The sequence below is a fragment of the Trichosurus vulpecula genome, chromosome 5, assembly GCF_011100635.1.
Source record: "Trichosurus vulpecula isolate mTriVul1 chromosome 5, mTriVul1.pri, whole genome shotgun sequence".
NCBI lineage: Eukaryota > Metazoa > Chordata > Mammalia > Diprotodontia > Phalangeridae > Trichosurus > Trichosurus vulpecula.
This window is the reverse complement of record NC_050577.1, coordinates 308,489,848-308,508,939: the sequence shown is the minus strand read 5'-3', so window position 1 is coordinate 308,508,939 and position 19,092 is coordinate 308,489,848. Positions and strand designations below refer to the sequence as shown.

The 19,092-nt window shown below is 52.5% G+C and overlaps 1 protein-coding gene across 1 annotated transcript in view; it reads right to left on the bottom strand.

The window, feature by feature from the left end:
- The window catches only part of CELSR1 (cadherin EGF LAG seven-pass G-type receptor 1), a 139,369-nt gene extending 120,889 nt beyond the window's left edge, over nt 1-18,480 (bottom strand). Inside the window, exon 1 of the mRNA XM_036760838.1 lies at nt 14,763-18,480. Within this exon, the coding sequence (XP_036616733.1) occupies nt 14,763-18,480 (3,718 nt within the window). The remainder of the gene's footprint in view (nt 1-14,762) is intronic.
- Between the last annotated feature and the right edge of the window lie 612 nt (nt 18,481-19,092).

Here is a 19,092-nt window from a genome sequence, read left to right as displayed (position 1 = left end):
GCTGTTTCCTGCTTGGTGGTGAGAGGTTGAACTGGATGTTCTCTGAGATCCCTCCCAACTCTGACATTCCCTTTTCTAAGGTTCCCTGTTCTAAGGCCCCTCCCAGCTCTTCCATCCCCTGTTGAAAGGCCCCTCCTAGCCCTGATATCCCCTGTTCTAATGCCCTTCCAATTCTGACATCTCTTGTTCTCAGGCCCCTCCCAGCGCTGGCATCCCCAGTTCTAAAGCTCCTTCCAGCTCTTCCATCCCTGGTTCTCAGTCCCCTCCCACGTCTGTCAGCCCTTCTATGTTTTAAATTCTTTTCCCACTCTGAAAGCCTCTGTTCTAGGCTCCCTCTAATCTTAGTAATTCTTCTTCTTCTATGTCCTCCAAAGCCTGCACGGTGCCCCATCAGCCTGTGTAGGTCCCAGCAAACCCTCATCCTTCCTGACTCACAGGGGCTTCTCCCATTCAGGCAGGACAGGAACAACGCTGGGGAAAGAACATCCCAAGGAGCAGGCAGTGACCCGCAGGAAGGGCATCTCCAGGACAGCTGTGAGGCAGCCTGTCCAGGGATTTCCAGATAAGGAAGGAGAGTCCGAGGCTCCAGATTTCACAGCTCCTCTTTATCCCGTTCCCTTTCTCGCCTACGGGATCCTACTCACACCCGGATGAGTCTCCAGGTGAGTCCTGGGAGGCACAGCTTTAGCAGCAGGAACAAGAGGGTGGGGGTGTCTTAGCCAGATGAGCCATCTTAGGGGAGCTGAGAACTTCATTTAGATAGAGAGATTACTTAAGACCTGTCTGAAGTCAGCCAAAGCCAGCTCTGAGTGCCAGCAAAGGGAGCCTTCCAGACAAAAGTCAGTGCTCAAGGGTGGCAGACAGTCAGCTTACTATGGGCTAGGCTAAGCCTGGGGACAAAGGGAGAAAAGTCCGATAGTCCCTGCCTTCAAGGGGTTCACATTCTAATGGGGGACAGAGGGGAGCGAGAGGAGGCGGGGGAGGGAAAGAGAGACAGAGGGAGGGAGACAGTGGGGAGGTAGAGGAGGGGAGGGGGGAGGGACAGAGACAGAGACAAAGACAGAGACCGGGGAGAGAGACAGAGAGTGAAACAGGTAGGGAGAGAGAGGAGGGGAGAGGGGGGAAGGGAGAGAGAGAGACAGAGAAAGGGGGGTGGAAGAGGGAGATGCAAAGAGAGAGGGAGAGGGAGCGAAAGAGAGAGGAAAGAGGAAGGGAGATAGAATTGTGGTTTGATATAGATGATAGATACATAACAGATTGATGATAGATAAACACAGATAAAAGATGGGTCATAGACATGGATGGATGGACACAGAGACAAGCACACATACACATGCATGTGTGTACTATACCCACATACATGCACACATGTGGTTTCCCATCCGTACCTTGCAGAGGCTGGACTAATGAGCTCTAAGCTTCCTGCCAGCTCTGAATCCTACAATCTGGAATCGATATCTGCCTTTACTGTGAGGACACGCCTCTTGGTATAATCTGTCCCATTTTTATTGAATTTCCTTCCCTCTTCTTCAGTCCTCACATCTAAGGGCCTCAGTTTCCCCATTTGGCATGGTGGAAAGGACCCTGTATTTGAAGTCTGAGGATCTGGGCAAAACTCCCAATCTTGACACCACCTCCTTTGTGCCTCTATGGGCCCATAAAAGAAGTCTGGATGGCCTCTGGGGCCCCTTTCAGACCTGAGTGTATGGGCCTGAGACTCATCCAAGTCACCAGCTCCTCCACAGCCACCCTGGCACTTGGACCGGGATCTTCCTGACTCCTATCACCGACGCACACTTGCCACTTCACTTATTCTCGTCACAGCTCAGCACAGACAGAGAAATGAAATCCAAGGTAAGTTTAGGAGTGAGAGGATGATGGATCACCACTAAGAGGTGAGGGAGGGCTCCCTTAGGCTGCTGCTCAGCCTGAAAGTTTCCCTCCCTCCCTCAGAGGCTTCTTTCAATTGACACTGAGTATACCACTTAGGTCCCCCTGCCCATTAAACTGTGAGCTTCCTGAGGGCAGGGGCTGGTTCTGTCTTTCTTTGCACCTCCACACTTAGCACAATGCCTGGGTCACAGTTAGCAATGCTTATTGTCTGGCTGGCTGATTTTTATGGGACTGATGGAGGAAACAGTCTTCCTTTCCCAAAGATCACAGATGCACCCAACACATGCACAACCACCCCACCACACCCCTGACCTGTAACAACAGTGAGCTGAATAGAAAGGAAATCCCCGTGCATGGGCAATAACCTCCAGGATTTTCCATCCTGTCTCCAGTGATAACTGAGGGAAGCATTCAATTATGCCTTAGAATTTTCCATGGCGGCATGAAAGGGCTGAGCTGGGAAGGTTCAGGGAGGGCCCAGCTGTATGCTGTATGCCTGCCCCCTGCTAATTCTCATCATAAACACCTGCCTGTCCCGTATCTAAGTAATACTGACGACACACAGTAGGGAGTCTGCTCCCCAACCACCCACGAGCTCGAGGGAGGGGTGTAAAGAGCTGCCCCACAAAGCCATTTTGACTAAAGTGCGAACTTATCCCCTGAGGTCCTGGAGCTGCCTCCTTACTCAGAACAACAGAACGGTTGGGGGGAGGGGCGAGCAGACAAGCCAGCAGCTCACCTCGTAGCCTCGAAAGCTTCCTCTGTTGTGGAGGTTCCAGCTCAGGAAGTGGCCTCGGCCCATTTTGGAAAAGAGAACCAGGACCGCTCCATACCAACAGCAAAGATTGCTGCTTTATAATGGGGCTGATGGTCGCTTCATTCCTGCTTTTTCCCTCCACGACTGGCCTTGAGATTCTAGACCTTTGGCTCCTCCAAATGAATTGTTATTGTTTTGATGAGTAACACCAAGTGAACCTTCAGGAGTGGTTATCCGTGTGATGTTGGGCAAGGCACTTAACTAAGCTTTATAGGCCTCCATTCCCTCCTCTATAAAACCTAGGGTTTGGACTAAAGAGCCTTTAGGGTCCCTTTTGCCTCTCAATGACCCTAGAGCTCTATGTCTAAATCCCTAAATTATAGGATTGAATTATAGGATCCCATTCCCAAACACCACAGAAGTATAATGTTTGCCCTCACATTATTTAATTTAGAGACCTCTGTCATGTTTATTTTGTTGGCACAGCCCAACCATGAGCAGTGAATCTCCTCCCAATTACTTATCTTTGTTTATTTCTGTAAATGAGTACTTTGCAGTTATGTTTATACAACTCCTGTGTATGTCTTGTTAGGGACAGTGATATTTTAGAGGGAATTCTTAACCACGTATGGATGGATTGGACTCAACAGCTTTGAGGTCTCTTCTAGCTCGGGAATTCTATGATTCTGTGATAGGATTTTAGAGCCTGGAAGATTCTTAGGGACCTAAGTCCAAAGTTATTTTCCCCAGGGAAAAAATAAAGGTCCACAAAGGACACCCAGAATCCTTTGACTCCAAATCAGGATACCACTCAGCCTTCCAATAATAAGTTACCGCCATTGTTATGCAGCAGACTAATTGGAATAGCAAGACATGGCTAGAAAGGCTTATCAGAAGACTGGCCAGTTCTGCTGGCTTTGGTCAACCTATTTAGTGTCTCACCTGTAAAATGAGAAGAAACTAAAAATACATCCTGTGCTATGACTCTGAAATCATGACGCTCCCTCTTACCGGCTGTGACTCTGGGCAAGCCCCTTCTCCTCTCTGAAACTGGGCTTCCTCATCTAGAAGAATGGAGGTAACAGTATTCAAACTCATTACCTCTAAGGACTGTTGCTGTTGTGAGTGTGGGAGGGGGGAGGGGGGGTTGGGAGGTGCTTTGTGATCTTGAAAGCCCAGAGAAATGCAAGTTGGGGAGAGATTCAAATCAACAAACATTGATTAAGCACTTACTGTATGCTGTGGGGTCTATTCCAGAGCCTTGAGAAATCGGTCCCGAAGCAACCTGTCACCAGGTTAATACACAGATGTCTTGGATTATGCTCACACCCCCAAGTTACCGATTGCTTAGAACTAAGTTTTGTTTTATTACCGCGCTGGAGGTGTTTGGGTTTGGGTTAGTTCAGCTCCTTTCTTTTACAGGTGAGGGAACTGAGGCCCAGAGAAATTGTGACAAATTCAAGGTCATGCAGCAAATAGCTGAGCACGTGCTAGAACCATATTTCTTAATTAACCCATTGTAATAAGACCCAAGGTGATCAGGGTGGGAAATCCCCTCCACCAATCTCCAGAGCCTTTCATGGAGCACCAGCCAACCAGGATGTGCCCAAGGCAAGACTTGAATCCAGGTCAGCCAGTCTCTAAGGCTGGCCACTCTACACACCCTCCAGCAGGTCTCATCTGGCCCCTACACTGGGAGATTCCTGGTTCCAGACATTGCTGTTCATGTGTCAAATCTTCCTTTTCTAAGAGATTCTCTTAAACCCACACAGCTGAGAACAGAGAACCACGGGCAACAAAACAAGCCTTTCCAAATGACCACAAAAAAGGGAATGATGTTTCTGGCCCCAAATACAATAAGGAATATAATTAAAAACTTGAGAACCAAGCACCTCCCTTCCTGGTGCCCTTCACCCAATCCATTCCTTCTCGCCTTCTCCATCCATTTGTCCCCGGCTCATCTCTTTTTTGTAATTCTCACTGCCTCTGTCTCTATTTCTCTCTCTCTCTCGCCTCTCTGTGTCTCTCTCTCTCTCTCTCTCTCTCTCTCTCTCTCTGTCTCTCTCTCAACTTGTCTCTGCTGCCAACAACCATAGCCCAGTCTCCCCCAACCTTCCAAATGTTTGCCCCATCATTCTGTCCCTCCCAGCTCTCATAATCTCTCTCCTTCCATTCTCATCTACACCCTTGGAAAAAGCTGGCAACACCCCTCCTTCCACTGCCTTTCCTGAGCTCACTCCTCAGCCTTCTGCTCTTGCCAGAGTCCTCAGAGATCTCACTCACCAAATCCAACATCATCCTTGTCCTCTCTGAAGTCTTTGTTTCTGTTGGTCACCTTTCTTCTTGAATATCCCTCCTCTCTAGTTTTCTCCTGCCCTTCTGACTGCTTCTTCTCATTCCCTTCCACAGGGTACCTACTAACTGGGAGTGTCCCCACAGGCTCTGACCTGAGTCCTCTCCTCTTTTCTCTCTACACTCTCTCTTGGTGGCTTCACCAACTCCCATCACTATGCAAATGATTACCAGATCTATAGACTGGCCTCTTTCCTGAAGTCTAGTCTCACATCTCCCACTGCCTGCTGGACTTTCCAAATGCATGGTATCTAGGTTTCTCAAAGTCGACATGCCCCAAACAGAACTCATCAGCTTTCCCCACTCTTCTTCTGAACATCTCAGCTTCTGTTGAGGACACCATCACCATTCCCATCACTGAAGTTCAGAGCCCCTGAGACATCACCAACTCTCCCCCTTCCTGTCTCCCTAGACGACAAAACCTGCCCATTCCACTTCTGTAGCATCTCTTCATTTTCCCCTTTCTCTCCTCTCACTGGGTCTACCACCCTAATTCTCCAGCACCTACTTCAGGCCTTCATCAACTGGTCTACTGCACCCCAGAAGCACCACATGGGAGAGAAGTCTTTTTACTCTTATAAACTAGATAATGTAATGGCGACTTGGAAGGTACCCAGGAGACCACCTTCTCCAGCCCTTCATTTTATAGGGGAGGGAACTGAGCATAAGAGAAAGTAGGTGACTAGCCCAGAATTACATAGCTCATAAACAGAGCAAGACTACCTGAGAAATGCCCAGGGCTGCCCACTGCCTCCATGGAACATTGGCTTGGAGTCGTTAAGCAAGCAGACTTAACTGGCAAAATGAGGAAGATGATGCTTGACCCCCTTTGGTCCAGCAATACCACTACTAGGTCTGTATCCCAAAGAGAGCATAAATAAGGGGAAAGGACCCATACAGACAAAAATATTTCTAGCAGCTCTTTTTGTGGTGGCAAAGAATTGGAAACTGAGGGAATGCCCATCCTTTGGGGAATGGCTGAACAAGCTGTGGTATGTGATTGTGATGGAATACTACTGTGCTGTAAGAAATGATGAGCAGGATACTTTCAGAAAAACCTGGAAAGATTTACATGAACTGATGCAGAGTGAAGTGAGCAGAACCGGGACAGCTTTGTATACGGTGCCAACCACACTGTACCATGATCAACTATGAGGACTTCGCTCTTCTCAGCAACATAATGATCCAAGACAATTCCAAAGGTCTCACAAGGAAAACTGCTATTCACATCAGAGAAAGAACTTATGGACTCAATGCAAATCGAAGCATGCTTTTTTCATTTTATTTTTTTTCAAGTTTTTTTTTCTTTTGGTCTGTTTCTTCTTTCGCAACATGACTAATATGAAAATGAGTTTTACATGATTGCACATGTATAACCTATATCAAATTGCTTTCTGTCTTACGGAGGAGGGAGGTGAGCAAGGGAGGGAGAAAAATTTGGAACTCAAAATTTTCAAATGAATGTTAAAATTTATCTTTACATGTAATAGAAAAAATAAAATACTATTGAAAAGAAAAGAAAATGATGCCTGATCAAAGCGTCTGTGGCAGAAGGGCCTTCCCCCAGGCCCTTATCTCCCAATGCTAACATAGTAAATAACTTGATTGGAGTGAGCCGTGCCCTATAGAACCAAACCACATGCTATTTAGATTAGATAGCCAGAGATAGGCGGCCGAAGCGCTATCACAGAGCTGAACAAGCAAAGTCAGAGAAAAGAGGCAGGCATCAAATTCCTCCCCCAGTCCGCCATGGCCCTGCCCCCAGCAGCCCCCACTGCCGCCGGGAACATGTCAACACCTAGTTAATCTGTTTTGGCACAATCGGGAATGATAAAATTGGCTCTTTCTTTCCTCAGGTTGGATTGTTTTCCACTAGGCCTTGTATTCCTTCCATTTACAATAACATGTTTTTAACTGAATAATTAAAAGTTGATTAAATTTCCACTGTTTGGGGTAAAAAGCTTGGCACCTCCTGAGGACCTACCATATCCCTGGCCCTGCGGATAGTGCAGGAGTAAATGCCCTCCTGCCCTTCCTCCCAATGCCCAGGTGAAGTTGGGACACTGAGAAGGGAAATGGCCTTTTTCCCTTTTGTATCCCCAGAACCAAACTCAGGCCTGCCCCGCAGAAGGGATTTAAAAATCAACAGGACTGGAAAACAAACAGAATTTCCTTTTCTGGAGCAGCGTTCTCCAAACGATTTTGATCAGGACGCCCGTCAGTATTTTTTTTTTTCTGGTAGATGTGCTGTGGTCCAGAGCAGCAAAGATTTTTCCAGTGGCACCCACAAAGCAGCTACTAGGATGTCTAAGTGAGGGTAAGGGTGTAACTTCCCTGAGGGGCAGAGAAAGGAGGAAGCCTAGGAGGCAACAACGGAGGCAGATCAGAGCAGGAGGCTGTAATGAGCAAAGGGAGGTGTGGTCCAGACTCATGACCGGTCATCCAGGGAGGGTAGGACGTGCCCTCCTCCACTCCAAGTGATCCCACACCCCTTGGGATGTTTAAGAGTTCAAGAGCACAGTACTAAGATGTGCTGAGATCTCTGATCAGCAACATTTGTGGCCTGGTACAAGCCCTGGGTGCTCTACCTGCACAACCCTGGGCAAGTCACTAAACCTCAGTTTCCCTATCTGTAAAATGGGGATAATGAACCTTTGGTACCTTCCTCACTGAATTGTTTTGAAGCTTGAAGGATATGTGTGTGTGTGTGTGTGTGTGTGTGTGTGTGTGTGTGTGTGTGTGTGTGTAGAGAGAGAAATAAATAGATATAGACATACATATATAGATATCTATATAGATATACATACATATCTACATGTATATATGCAACCTTCCTAGGTCCTCAGCTCAAGATATAGATGGCTCTATCTACCCACATCTATCTAATTATTTATAAATATGTATCTATGTGAGAGAGACTGTTGCACATATTAAATCAATCTAGAAATGTCAGTTCTTATCACTCCCATCTGCCAGCTTCAGAGGAAGGATACCAGCTGTCCTTCTTTGGAAAACCTGGGATGTCTCCTTCTCCTGGGGCTTCCCACTCTCTTCCCTCTCTCCCCCATTCCCAGGTTCTATTCATTCCATCTCTCATGTCCCTGCCCTGCTCCCTCTTTCCCTCCGCTCAACACCTTGTCCAGATCCTCCCTGGCACCTACAAGGGACCTTCCTGTTGTCACTCTGTGTCCCCATTCACCTGACTGACTCTCCTGGTCAAGTGACTCTGTCAGTGGGGACCCCCCCCACCCCCCAATCCAACAAACTTGAAACCCCAGAGTCATCTCAGTGCTTCTTCTCTCTCCTTTATTCTGCACCGCGGCCCCCCCCCCCAACCCAATCTATTCACAGATTTGGGATTCACTAGAGACCAGAGGTGGGGGGCTCCTTGGAGGTCCTAAAGCCCAATACCCATGTTTTAGGGAAGAAGAAATCAAGGCCAGAAGCTAAGGGGAAGCCTTGCAGATGTATCTGCTCATGGGGTTCTGTAGTTAACACATAAGCCTAAGGATGTGTGGTGGAGCCCAGCTTGAGAGCTGATTGTTAAATTTTCAGTGTGAATATTCACACCTCAGAAATAGGGATGTGTTACAAATCAGGGCTTGATTTACTGTTTTGTTAATTGTCTAGACTTAGGAATATGATGTAGAAAGTGTGAATAAGACAGATTAAACCTAGAAGAGTGTCCTGAGTACATCCCAAAGGCCTGTTGTTAAACACTGACTACATGGCTTGTGAGCCCTCCTCCCCCCACATCTGCTCCCTGCTACCCCTTTATTTTCCTTACCAATCAATCCCTTCTCCCTCCTCAGCCCCTGCTTCTGCCTCTTGCCTCCCACCAGGTCAATTCTACAAAGGTTTAGGAGGCACCCACTTCTTGGATTGGTGCTGTGGCCCAGCCCCTGACCTCAAGGAATTTCTGAGCCAGTGTAGAAGCCCAGCATTGCTTCTGCCTCCACGTTCACACATCCTTCCTAAGTTCTCAGCCTTGGGAAAGCTGCCTTGTCCCCTATCCCCTCTTTTTCCTTTAACCAGAGGGATAATTCATGCTCCTCTGGCCAGCCTTCCAGACCCCCCAGATCCAGACCCCGCCCCATTCCCTGCTGACCTCAGCCCATGTTATTCTCCTCCAAACCAAATGAACAGCTCTCTCCCTGGCCCTCCTTGTGCATTGTTCTCTAGGGTTAAATACCCTCCCTCTCTCCCCCTTTTGTGGCTCTCTTACAAAAAGTCCACTCGGCAAAGGCCAGCTCACTTAGCACAGATTTAGAGCTGGACCTTAGAGGTCATTGAGTACAACCTCTTCTTTCTACAGATGAAGAACCTGAGGCTCAGAGAAAAGAGATGACTTCCCAAAGGCCACACAGATAGAAAATCGTTCTGGTCACCAAAGTCCTCTGACCATCTGAGGATCCAACACCAGAAATGGACCCGATTCCAGCAGCAGAAATGACCTCTGAGGCCCCGGGGGTTTTGCTGCTACTCCCCAAGGACCACGGGACCTTTCCATCTGACCCAGAGCTGAAACTTTCCAAGCTCCCCCCATCAGAATGGGAGCTCCTTGAGGGAGGGGACTTTCTTACTGTCCCAGGGCTGTGCACTCAAAGAGGAAAATTAATAAATGCTTCACTCATTCATTCATCCATTCGAGTATTAGAAGCAGTATTCGCACCTGGATCCTGACTCCAAATCTGGAGTTCCTGCACTATATACTGTCTGGTTGCATTGTTTTTCCAATAGACATTTGCTGCCTAACACTTTTCCTATGAACCTTTGGACTCCAGTTCCGTGCCAAGGATGAATAAGAAGTTTTTAAAAATTCCCCTGGGGCCATGGACAACAAGGAATCCAGCCCTTCCAACGAGAGATGTGTGGATTTTTTCCATGCACTCTGCATGTCTGATAGCATCTACCTCTGTCCAAATCTGCACGGCTGGCAGGGATGGCAAGCTTCCCCTGCTGGGCTCCATGGAGCATGGCCACCGTGAAGCAAACCACCGACAGCCGCCTCTGCTGCCAAGGCTCCCTTCCCCCCAGGGCCACCACCATGGCCAGGCTGGGAATAAGCCCAATCTGTCACTAACAAGCTTTCCTCAACTTGTTTCAAGACTCAGATTTCCCAACCTGCTCCTGCGTTCTCAGGGCAAACACCAATGGCTTCCTGAAGCTGAGGAATGTTGGCTGTACACAGAGAACTGAAAACAATAGTGAAGGCGCTTTCAGAAGAAAGTGGCCCCTCACACCAGAGGGGTGGCCAACCCTCCTTCAGCTGAAGGCAGCAAAAGCCAATCAGCCACACCTCCTTCCTTTCAGCCTCAGAAAAAGGCGAGGCAAGTACTCTGATGAAACAGAACAACCAATCTTGGTCCAGAGAAACAGATGAAGAAACAGCCCTCCCTCTTCTCGGGAACAGAAGAGGTCTACGGATGCAGAATGCTACATACAAAGTCAAACCCATGTGGCCTCTGTGGGTTCTGCTTCACTGGTTTTCTCTGTTACAAGGGACAATTCCTGGGGTAGGGAGGGGCAATGATATGTCAGAAAATGAATGTTATGTACAATACAAAAAAAAAAAAAACAAAATGAACAGCAGCCTCAAGGCCGTCGTCAGGACCTCTCCCCAGGGAGAGAAGCCTGGCATCTGTCACAGGCCTGTAGGGTCTGGAGGTCAGGAGCTCTGAGGTCACCTAGGATGGCCCATTAATGACTCCAAATCAAGGTTCATCATACCCCTTCACTACAAAATGTCATTTGAGAGGGGTGCAGCCAACCGGAGGGAAGGAATCACAGCCTGGCAGGCCTGGGCTGCAGGGCCTGGCTTGGCTTTTTCCTAACTGTGGGACCCCAGGAAGGTTCACCAGCCTTCTGTTTCCTCATCTGGAAAAATTGGGGACTAGGCGGGCCCTGAGGTCCTGTCCAGCTGGAAATGTCCAGTGCTGGGGCCGAGCAGACAGAAGCCTGGCCTTGGCATCAGGAATCGGGTTCTAAGGATTCCTAACTGGGTGACCCTGGGCAAATCACTTCTGCTTTCTGGGCCCTCAACTATCTAATGTGGACAATAAGCTTTCCACTCCCTCCCTCGGGGGCAGACAGGGAGGGACCACTGCAGAATGGGGAGAAAGTCCTTTGTGACTAAACACCCAGTACTTGGATACCATCATTACAAGTGCTAGACTTCCCTAGACAGAGCGCATTTTACTTAGGCTTGGGGATCGTCTGAGGGCCCCTCTCCATCCCTAATAAGAGGCAAAGGCAGGAGGCAGACAAGATGGTCTGGAAACATACTGATAATCACAGCTGACCCATCTATATTTGTTGATGGGAAGTATGTATTCTCTTCATTAAACTTCACTGGAGCCCTGTGGACTAAGGAACGGCATCTTCCTCATTCTACAGATGAACAAACTGAGAGTCAAACAGGGGAGGGGATTTACCCAAGGTCATTCTGCTAGTACAAGGCAGAAGCTGGGGGTGGGGGTGGGAAATCCAGGTCCCTCTAACTCAAGGCACAAACACCACCTTGACAAAAGCCACTGAGTAGAGGGTGGACTTGGGGGCTATCTTTGAGAAAACCCCTCAGGCCTTCAAGACTTCTAAGGTATCAAACATTAGGCACAATCAGATTGATGCCCTGGGAACACAGACCTTCAGACATGGAATCAAAGGATCAAGAAGTCGAAGGGGACCCCAGGCCACCTAGTCAGGTATCCACCCAAAACATTCCCGATAAGAAGGCATGTCCTCTCCACTCAAGATTTCAGTGACGGGGAACTCACCCAGGCAGGAAATCCAGAGTCTAGTCCTGACTGTCACTAGCTCCATGATTCTGGTGCTGACTTACCTTATCTGTAAAATGGGAAGAATCTAGTGGGACCAGGGAACCCCAGGAAGCCTCTGAGACCCTTTCAGAGGGTGCTCTAAGTCAAGTCTACTTTCATAATACTACTTTCGAATTTCTGCTATGTAGCAATAGATATAATGCACATAAACTTTGGAGGGTTCTCAGTAATTTTCAAGAGTGTCAAGGCATCCTGAGGCCAAACAGTTCGAGAACCTTGGACTGGGTGGCCTCTGGGGGCCTCCCCATCGGCCATGTGACTGGCCTGGCAAAGCCCACCTCCAGGGACTGCCTCCCCAGCCTGCAGCATGGCGCCCGTCAGTGAGTCACCAAGCTTGTGTGTAGTTGCAGAAACGACTTCCCAGTTACTAGATAAAGCGGCACAGCCAGAGGTGTAAACAAACTGAGCAAGGAAGGAGCTAATTAGCGCAATTAATTCTCTGCTTCCCGGGATCAGCTTTGTCCCTGGAGAAAAGAGCAGAATCCCGCCCCCACCTCCACCCCACTCCCCTTCAGAGATGAGCACATCCCACATTTGGCCTCAGTTTCCTCATCGTGGCTTTTTCAGCTCTAACCCCTGTTATGCTTCTCTTCGGCAAAAGTCGCCTTATTACAGTACAGCACAGCACAGAACAGACTTCGTGCCTGTGTGTCTATGGACTGGGGTGTGGTTTTCTTGCCTTCTCAGGGGGTGGGAGGGAATTTAGAACTAAAAATAAAAGTAAATTTAATTAAAAAATAAAATTGGTCTATTTCACCAAACCTTCATTTCACATTTCTGCTCTAGTGACTCTGATTCTGTTCTAAGGTGCCTCCCAGCTCTGACATCCCCTTTTCTAAGGCCCCTCCCAGCTCTGACATCCCCTCTTCTAAGGCCCCTCCCAGCTCTGACATCCCCTCTTCTAAGCTCCCTCCCAGCTCTGACATCCCCTGTTCTAAGCTCCCTCCCAGCTCTGACATCCCCTCTTCTAAGCTCCCTCCCAGCTCTGACATCCCCTCTTCTAAGCTCCCTCCCAGCTCTGACATCCAATCTCGTGTATTCTAAGCTTCCCAGCTCTGCCGTTCAGTGCTCTATGTTCTTTTCCCTCCATCTCAGCTTCTGGCCCCAGTGACAGCCAGCTGAGGTCACTGCTTGGGACAGGCAGCCACGGCCTAGCACAGCCCCCCTTCACTCTCCCTGTCTGATCTTCCCCCAGGCCCTCGATGGGCTGATCTTCCCCCAGGCCCTCGATGGGCTGCCCGAGGCTCTCCAGGCACCATATGCTGGAGGGATCAGAAATGAACTAACACAACTAGTCCAAGCCTTCGTTTTACCTAAATGGAAGCCAAGAGAGTCTTAGAAATCGGAGCAGAGCCTGTGCCACAGTCACCCAGCCACTCAGCAGTAAAGACAGGATCTGACCTTGGCTCCAAACCCTGCACCCTTGAGACTTCTCCTAATTGTTCCTCTCAAGCACCTGCAATCACCAGGGGCTCCCATTCTCCTCCGGAGGGTTCTGATGTCAGGAAGAGGTGAAACCTAGCCCGGCAGACTGAGAAATGGGGTTCTAGTCCTACCCTAACATTCATTAGCTAGGGACCCCTAGGAAGTTACTTTACCACTCTAAGCCTCAATTTCCCCATCTGCAGAATGGGCATAAAGACGATCTTTGCCTTAACTCATCAAATGAGATAATTAATGGCTGCTGAGTGTGAAGTGCCCTTGACCAAGCCACAGGATTGTTCTAATGATGTTCTCATGATGATCATTCCCCTTCACACCCACATTCACTCTTTCCTCCCACCAGCCAGGATCATATTCCCATTTTACAAATTGAAAAGCTGAGACTCAGAGAAGGCCACACAGCATGGTGCCGGACAATCAGCAGGTGCTTAATAAGTGCTTGTTGATGGACTGATTGGGAGCTCTGGTCTTTGGACTTGAGGGAGATGGCCCGCTGGACCGTTCCAGACTCACCCCTCCCTTCCACAAGGCAGAACCTTTCACTAATTGGTACCTGGCTATGGAAAGGAGATCTATGATCTTGGAGGACAGACCCAGCCCTGTGTCTCACAACTAAGGATCTCCAAGCACAAGGTATTAATCCCAGGCCTGGATGGCAGCTAGGAAATGCTCCTGAAGAGAGTGAAAGGAAGCAAGACTTGGACCACTGCCCACCAGCTCTGCACAGTGCCTTCACAGAATGGGTTAATGGAATCAAATTCTAAAGAAATCCAAGTTATCCTTTTAAAAAATAACCATGATGTTGTTCAATTTTGGTTTTGAAGTATTTGTAATTAGCAAGGGCTGGTTTATCAACAAAAAGACTTGGAGTCAAAAGGGCCCCCAGGTGCCCCAAGTCCACCCTCTGCTGAAGCCCAGGGAAGACAGGTGACAGCCAAGGTCACACACACAGTGAGTGAGCAGCAAGGGCCCTGGAGAAACACACCAAGCTGAGCAATGCAAAAACCCTCAGTGTTTCTCTTTATCAAGAGCAGCTCACACTTATACCAGGCTCTTAGATGGGCCAAGGACTTTCCTTCTCAGAAACAATCCCAGCAGGAAGAAGCCCAGTTTACAGGGGAGGCCTGCTGGCCACACCTAGGACCCTCTGACTCTGAATCCCCCATGGCTCAGGTGACTGGCCCAGGCTGACAGAGCCAGTAATAGTGGGAGCTGGGCCCAGAGGAGACTGCAGCCTCCAGAGGCAGGACCCTCTCCCCACACACAGGCTTGCCTGGCCTCCCCTAGGCCTGCTGGTAGCAGCATAGCTGCCTCTGGTGATGCCACAGCCCCCATCCCAGGGAGCACTCCACAGAGCCTGAAGGTGTTGGCCCAGGCCTCAGCAGCTACCAGCCATAATAGGCCTGGCAGGTCACTGCCCAACTCCACACACAGGAGCCCTTTCTCTCCCTCCCACTCTGGTTGGCCCCAATTCTTACCTGACACAGACACCTCCATGAGCGCCTCCAGGGGTCGGTTGTTGTCTAAATCTCGGCTGAGCTGCAGCTCCCCAGTGTCTGGGTTGAGCAGGAGAAGGTTGAGCTCATTGCCTTGCAAGAAGGTATAGTTGAGGCTGTCGGAGAGGTCGGGGTCATGGGCCGGAATTCGGCCAATCACTCCCGTGGGAAAGCTGTTGGACTTGTTGGTTACATAGTTGTTGAAGAGGACCTGGAAGTCAGGGAGCACTGGGGGGTTGTCGTTTTGGTCCACAAGGCGGATGTACACAGTAGCTCGACTGACCAGTGGGGCCGATGTGGCCTGGACCACCAGCATGTACTCCCGCCGGCGCTCAAAGTCCAGCTCCACCAGGGCGCGCAGGTCCCCACTCAGCAGGTCCAGCTGGAACACCTCAGGCACATTGCCTTCCACGATCTGGTACATGATCTGGGCATTGGGGCCCTCGTCGGGGTCAGTGGCCCGGATCCTTGCCACTACCGAGCCCACCGGGCTGTTCTCCTCCACAAACAGCTCCAATTCATCCTGGTCAAACACTGGTGGGTTGTCATTAATGTCCAGAACCGTCACCTGGATCTCCACGGAGGCACTAAGCTGGACCGGGCTGCCCCTGTCCATGGCCAGGGCCCGCAGATTGTACACAGCCACATTCTCCCGATCAAGCCGGCGCTGGGTGCGGATCACCCCAGATGTGGGCTCAATGTAGAAGTCACCATCGCCATCATCGCCCCCCTGGAAGGTGTACTGGAGGCGGCCGTTGAGACCGGAGTCTCGGTCTGTGGCGGACACCTGCAGGACGCTAGTCGAGGGAGGCGCATCCTCAAAGACAGAGCCTTGGTAGAGGTCTCGCAGGAAGTGAGGCGCATTGTCATTGGCATCTAGGATGAGGATCTCCAGGGACGTCGTGTCTGATTTCTGTGGGATGCCATTGTCTCTGGCGGTGATGGCCAAGGTGTAGAGTGTCTGATCCTCATAGTCCAATTCCATCAGGGTGATGATGGTCCCAGTGTCTGGATGAATTCGGAACTGGGGCACCGGGTCCTCCAGAATGTAGGTGATGCGGGCATTCTCCCCTGTATCCTCATCTGTGGCACTGATGGTGGCGATGGAGGTGCCCACAGGCTTGTCCTCGAGGACACTCACCGTGTAGTGGGAGCTCTGGAACACAGGCCGATGGGTGTTGGCATCGGTGACATTGATGAAGACCTGGGCGGTGTGTGAGCGGGTGCCATCAGAGGCTGTCACCCCCAGGACATACTGCCTCTCTTGTTTATAATCCAGTGGCAGGGCCAGGGTGATGAGCCCCCCGCCACTCTGGCTGCTCAGGGCAAAGCGGTTCCGGGTATTGCCACTGGTCAGCTGGTAGGTGATGACGCTGTTGGCATCCCGGTCACGGGCCCGCAGGGTCAAGACGCTGCTGCCCACGGCTGCGTCTTCATTCAAGCGCAGCTCATAGATGGGCTGGGTAAACACTGGGTCGTTGTCATTCACGTCCAGGACTGTGATGGCCACGCTAGCTGAGGAGCTCATAACAGGGGAGCCGTGGTCCACAGCCTCCACCCCAAAGCGGTAATGCTCCACCTCCTCACGGTCCAGCTCTGCACACACTGTGATCCAGCCAGAGCTGTTGTGGATCTGGAAGGGGAAGTCATTCCAGGCGGAAGGGTCGTCATCTGCTGTGATGCCCGCCCCAGTGGCCACATCCACCAGGCGATAGTGCAGGCGGGCGTTCTCCCCAGAGTCCGCATCCACAGCCTGGATGTGCAAAACAGAGTGGCCCAGGGGCACGTTCTCCAGCACCGCGGCCTGGAAGGGGCTGCTCACGAAGATGGGAGCGTTGTCATTGACGTCCAGCACCTGGATGTTCACCAGGCCCGAGGAGTTGATGAGGGGAGGCCGGCCCCCGTCCTGGGCCTTGATGCGCAGGGTATACTCCCGGATGGCCTCATAGTCCAGGGGGTTGATGACATCCAGGCCCCCGCTCAGGGCGTGCAAGTAGAACTGGCCCTTCAGGTTGCCGCTGACAATGCTGTAGTGTAAAGCTGCGTTCTGGCCCTGGTCCTGGTCAGTGGCCTGGACTCGAAGGATGGCGGTGTTGACAGCCACATCTTCTGGCACCTGGACCACATAACGCTTCTCACTGAACTGTGGGTAGTTGTCATTCTCATCCTCCACCATGATGCGAACAGTGGCTGTGGCGCTCCGGGGACCAGGATTGCGGCCCTGGTCGTTGGCCTCCACCAAAAGTTGGTACTCGGCCACTTCCTCTCGGTCTACCACAGAGCGAGTCCTGACCACCCCAGAGCGGGAATCTATCTCAAAGGCCCCATCGGAGCCCTCCAGTAGTCTATAACGCATGTTGGCGTTGGATGGGGCATCACCATCTGTGGCCCGGATGGTCAACACCTCATAGCCCACCTCCAGGTTCTCCCGGACAGTCTCTCTGTACTCGACCTGCTCAAAGACAGGACTATGATCATTGGTGTCACTCACGGTCACTGTGAGGTAGGTGGCCCCCGAACGCTGCGGGGATCCATGGTCCACTGCTGTCACTTTCAAGACGTGTGTGTCTTTGGTCTCCCGGTCCAGGGGCCGGGTGGTGCTAACTGCCCCGGTGTCTGGCTCGATGTGGAAGTACCCACTGGAGCGCTCGTCAAACAGTGCCTCCATCTGGTAGGTCAGACGGCCGGCCTCGCCCTCGTCTGAGTCTTGAGCCCGGAGTTCTATCACAGGAGTGCCGGCTGGCTCGTTCTCAGGCACAGATACCTGGTAGCTGGGAAGCTGGAACTGAGGGCTGGTGCCTCCGGCCGCTCCTCTCCTGGCCCTCCTGGAACCCGCAGGAAGCGTCCCTGACGCCTCCAGAGTCAGCTCCAGCAGGAGCTCGGGGGCCCTTCGCAGGAGCAGGCGCCGCCATAGGCCTGGGCCTGGGCCTGACCTGGGAGCACACACCAGGCGCAGGCGAGCCGTGACCCCCGGCTCCAGGCAGATAGGCTGGAGGGGGAAGGCGGGGCGGCTGCTGCAGCCTCCGCTGCTGCCATCCTCCCCGCCCGAGCTGAAGCTGTCTACGCACCTGCAGTCGGGGAAGCTGGTCAGGGCCTCCAGAGCAGCCCGCAACTCCGCGGAGCCGCGGCCCCCTCCCTCGGGGTCCGGGAAGCACAGAGGGGTAGAAGAGGGGGAGGCGGCGCCCGGGCCGGCTCCCAGGACCGTGCGGGCGGCCAGGTCCGGGATGCGCTCTGGTTCCCCTGTGGCTACGGTGACGGAGCCGCTTGTACGCCGGCTGCGGGAGCAGCCCCGGCCCCGCACAGCCACTGCCAGGGCCACAGCCAGCACCGTCGGGGAGCGGCGGGACGCGATGTCCACGTGCAGAGGCAGGTCACAGGCCCGGGCTGGCTGCCTCGGTCCCGGCAGCCACAGCCTTCGCCCCCACTGGCCCAGCCTCAACCGCCCGTCGGAGGTCATCTGCAGCATCTGCCGCAGCCCCGGGGCCGTGCGCTCCCAGTTCAGCGTGTGTCGCCAGGCGGGGCCCAGAGCCAGGTCTCTCAGCCAGGGGCCACGGGTGGCGGCTGCCGTGGGGTGCGCGGGCAGCTCCCCGGAGGCCGAGGCCTCGGGTAGCAGAACCAGGACAAGCAGGGCGCTGCCTCCGAGCAGGAGGAAGGAGCGCAGCAGCATCTCAGGCTCCAGCGGCTGAGGCCGCGGCGCCATGGCCGCGAGCCCCAATCCATGCACCCGCCGCGGCCGCCCGCCAGGCACCTCATGCGGCCGGCCCCGGCGGCGCGGGGAGGCGGGGACCCCGGGCTCCACTCCCAGCCCGCCGGGGCCCAGGCGCGGGCAGCAGCCTCTTCCCGGCCCCGCTGCTCTCGCCGCGCAAACCAAAACTTGCCTCCAAGTTGCTTCCAAGATGGCTTCTGGGTGCCTCCCCCGGGAAGGCAAGGGAGCGGCGGCCGGGGCCCCGAAGTGGGCGCCCGATCCTGGTCCCAGCCGGGGAAGAGGAGAGGAGAAGAGAAGGTGCCGCAGCTGCCCAGCCAGGGAGAGGGGAGAGCAGCGGACAGTGCTGTGGGGCTGCCGCAAGGGAGGGAGCGGGCGGTGGGGCAGGCAGCCGGGGAGCAGCCGCTGTGAGCTAGGCACCGAGCCTTCGGATTCTGTTTCTCTGGGCCCAGGGGCTCCCTCTTGGGCTCGGGCTCTCAGGCTCACATGGCCCAGCCCCGGCGAGCAAGCAGCCAAACGATCTAGCCAGCTAGCGTGGGAAGCCCGGTCGACGGAGCCCTCGGGGCCCGGAGTGGAGAGGGGCGGGGTAGAGCGGGGCGGGGCGGGACG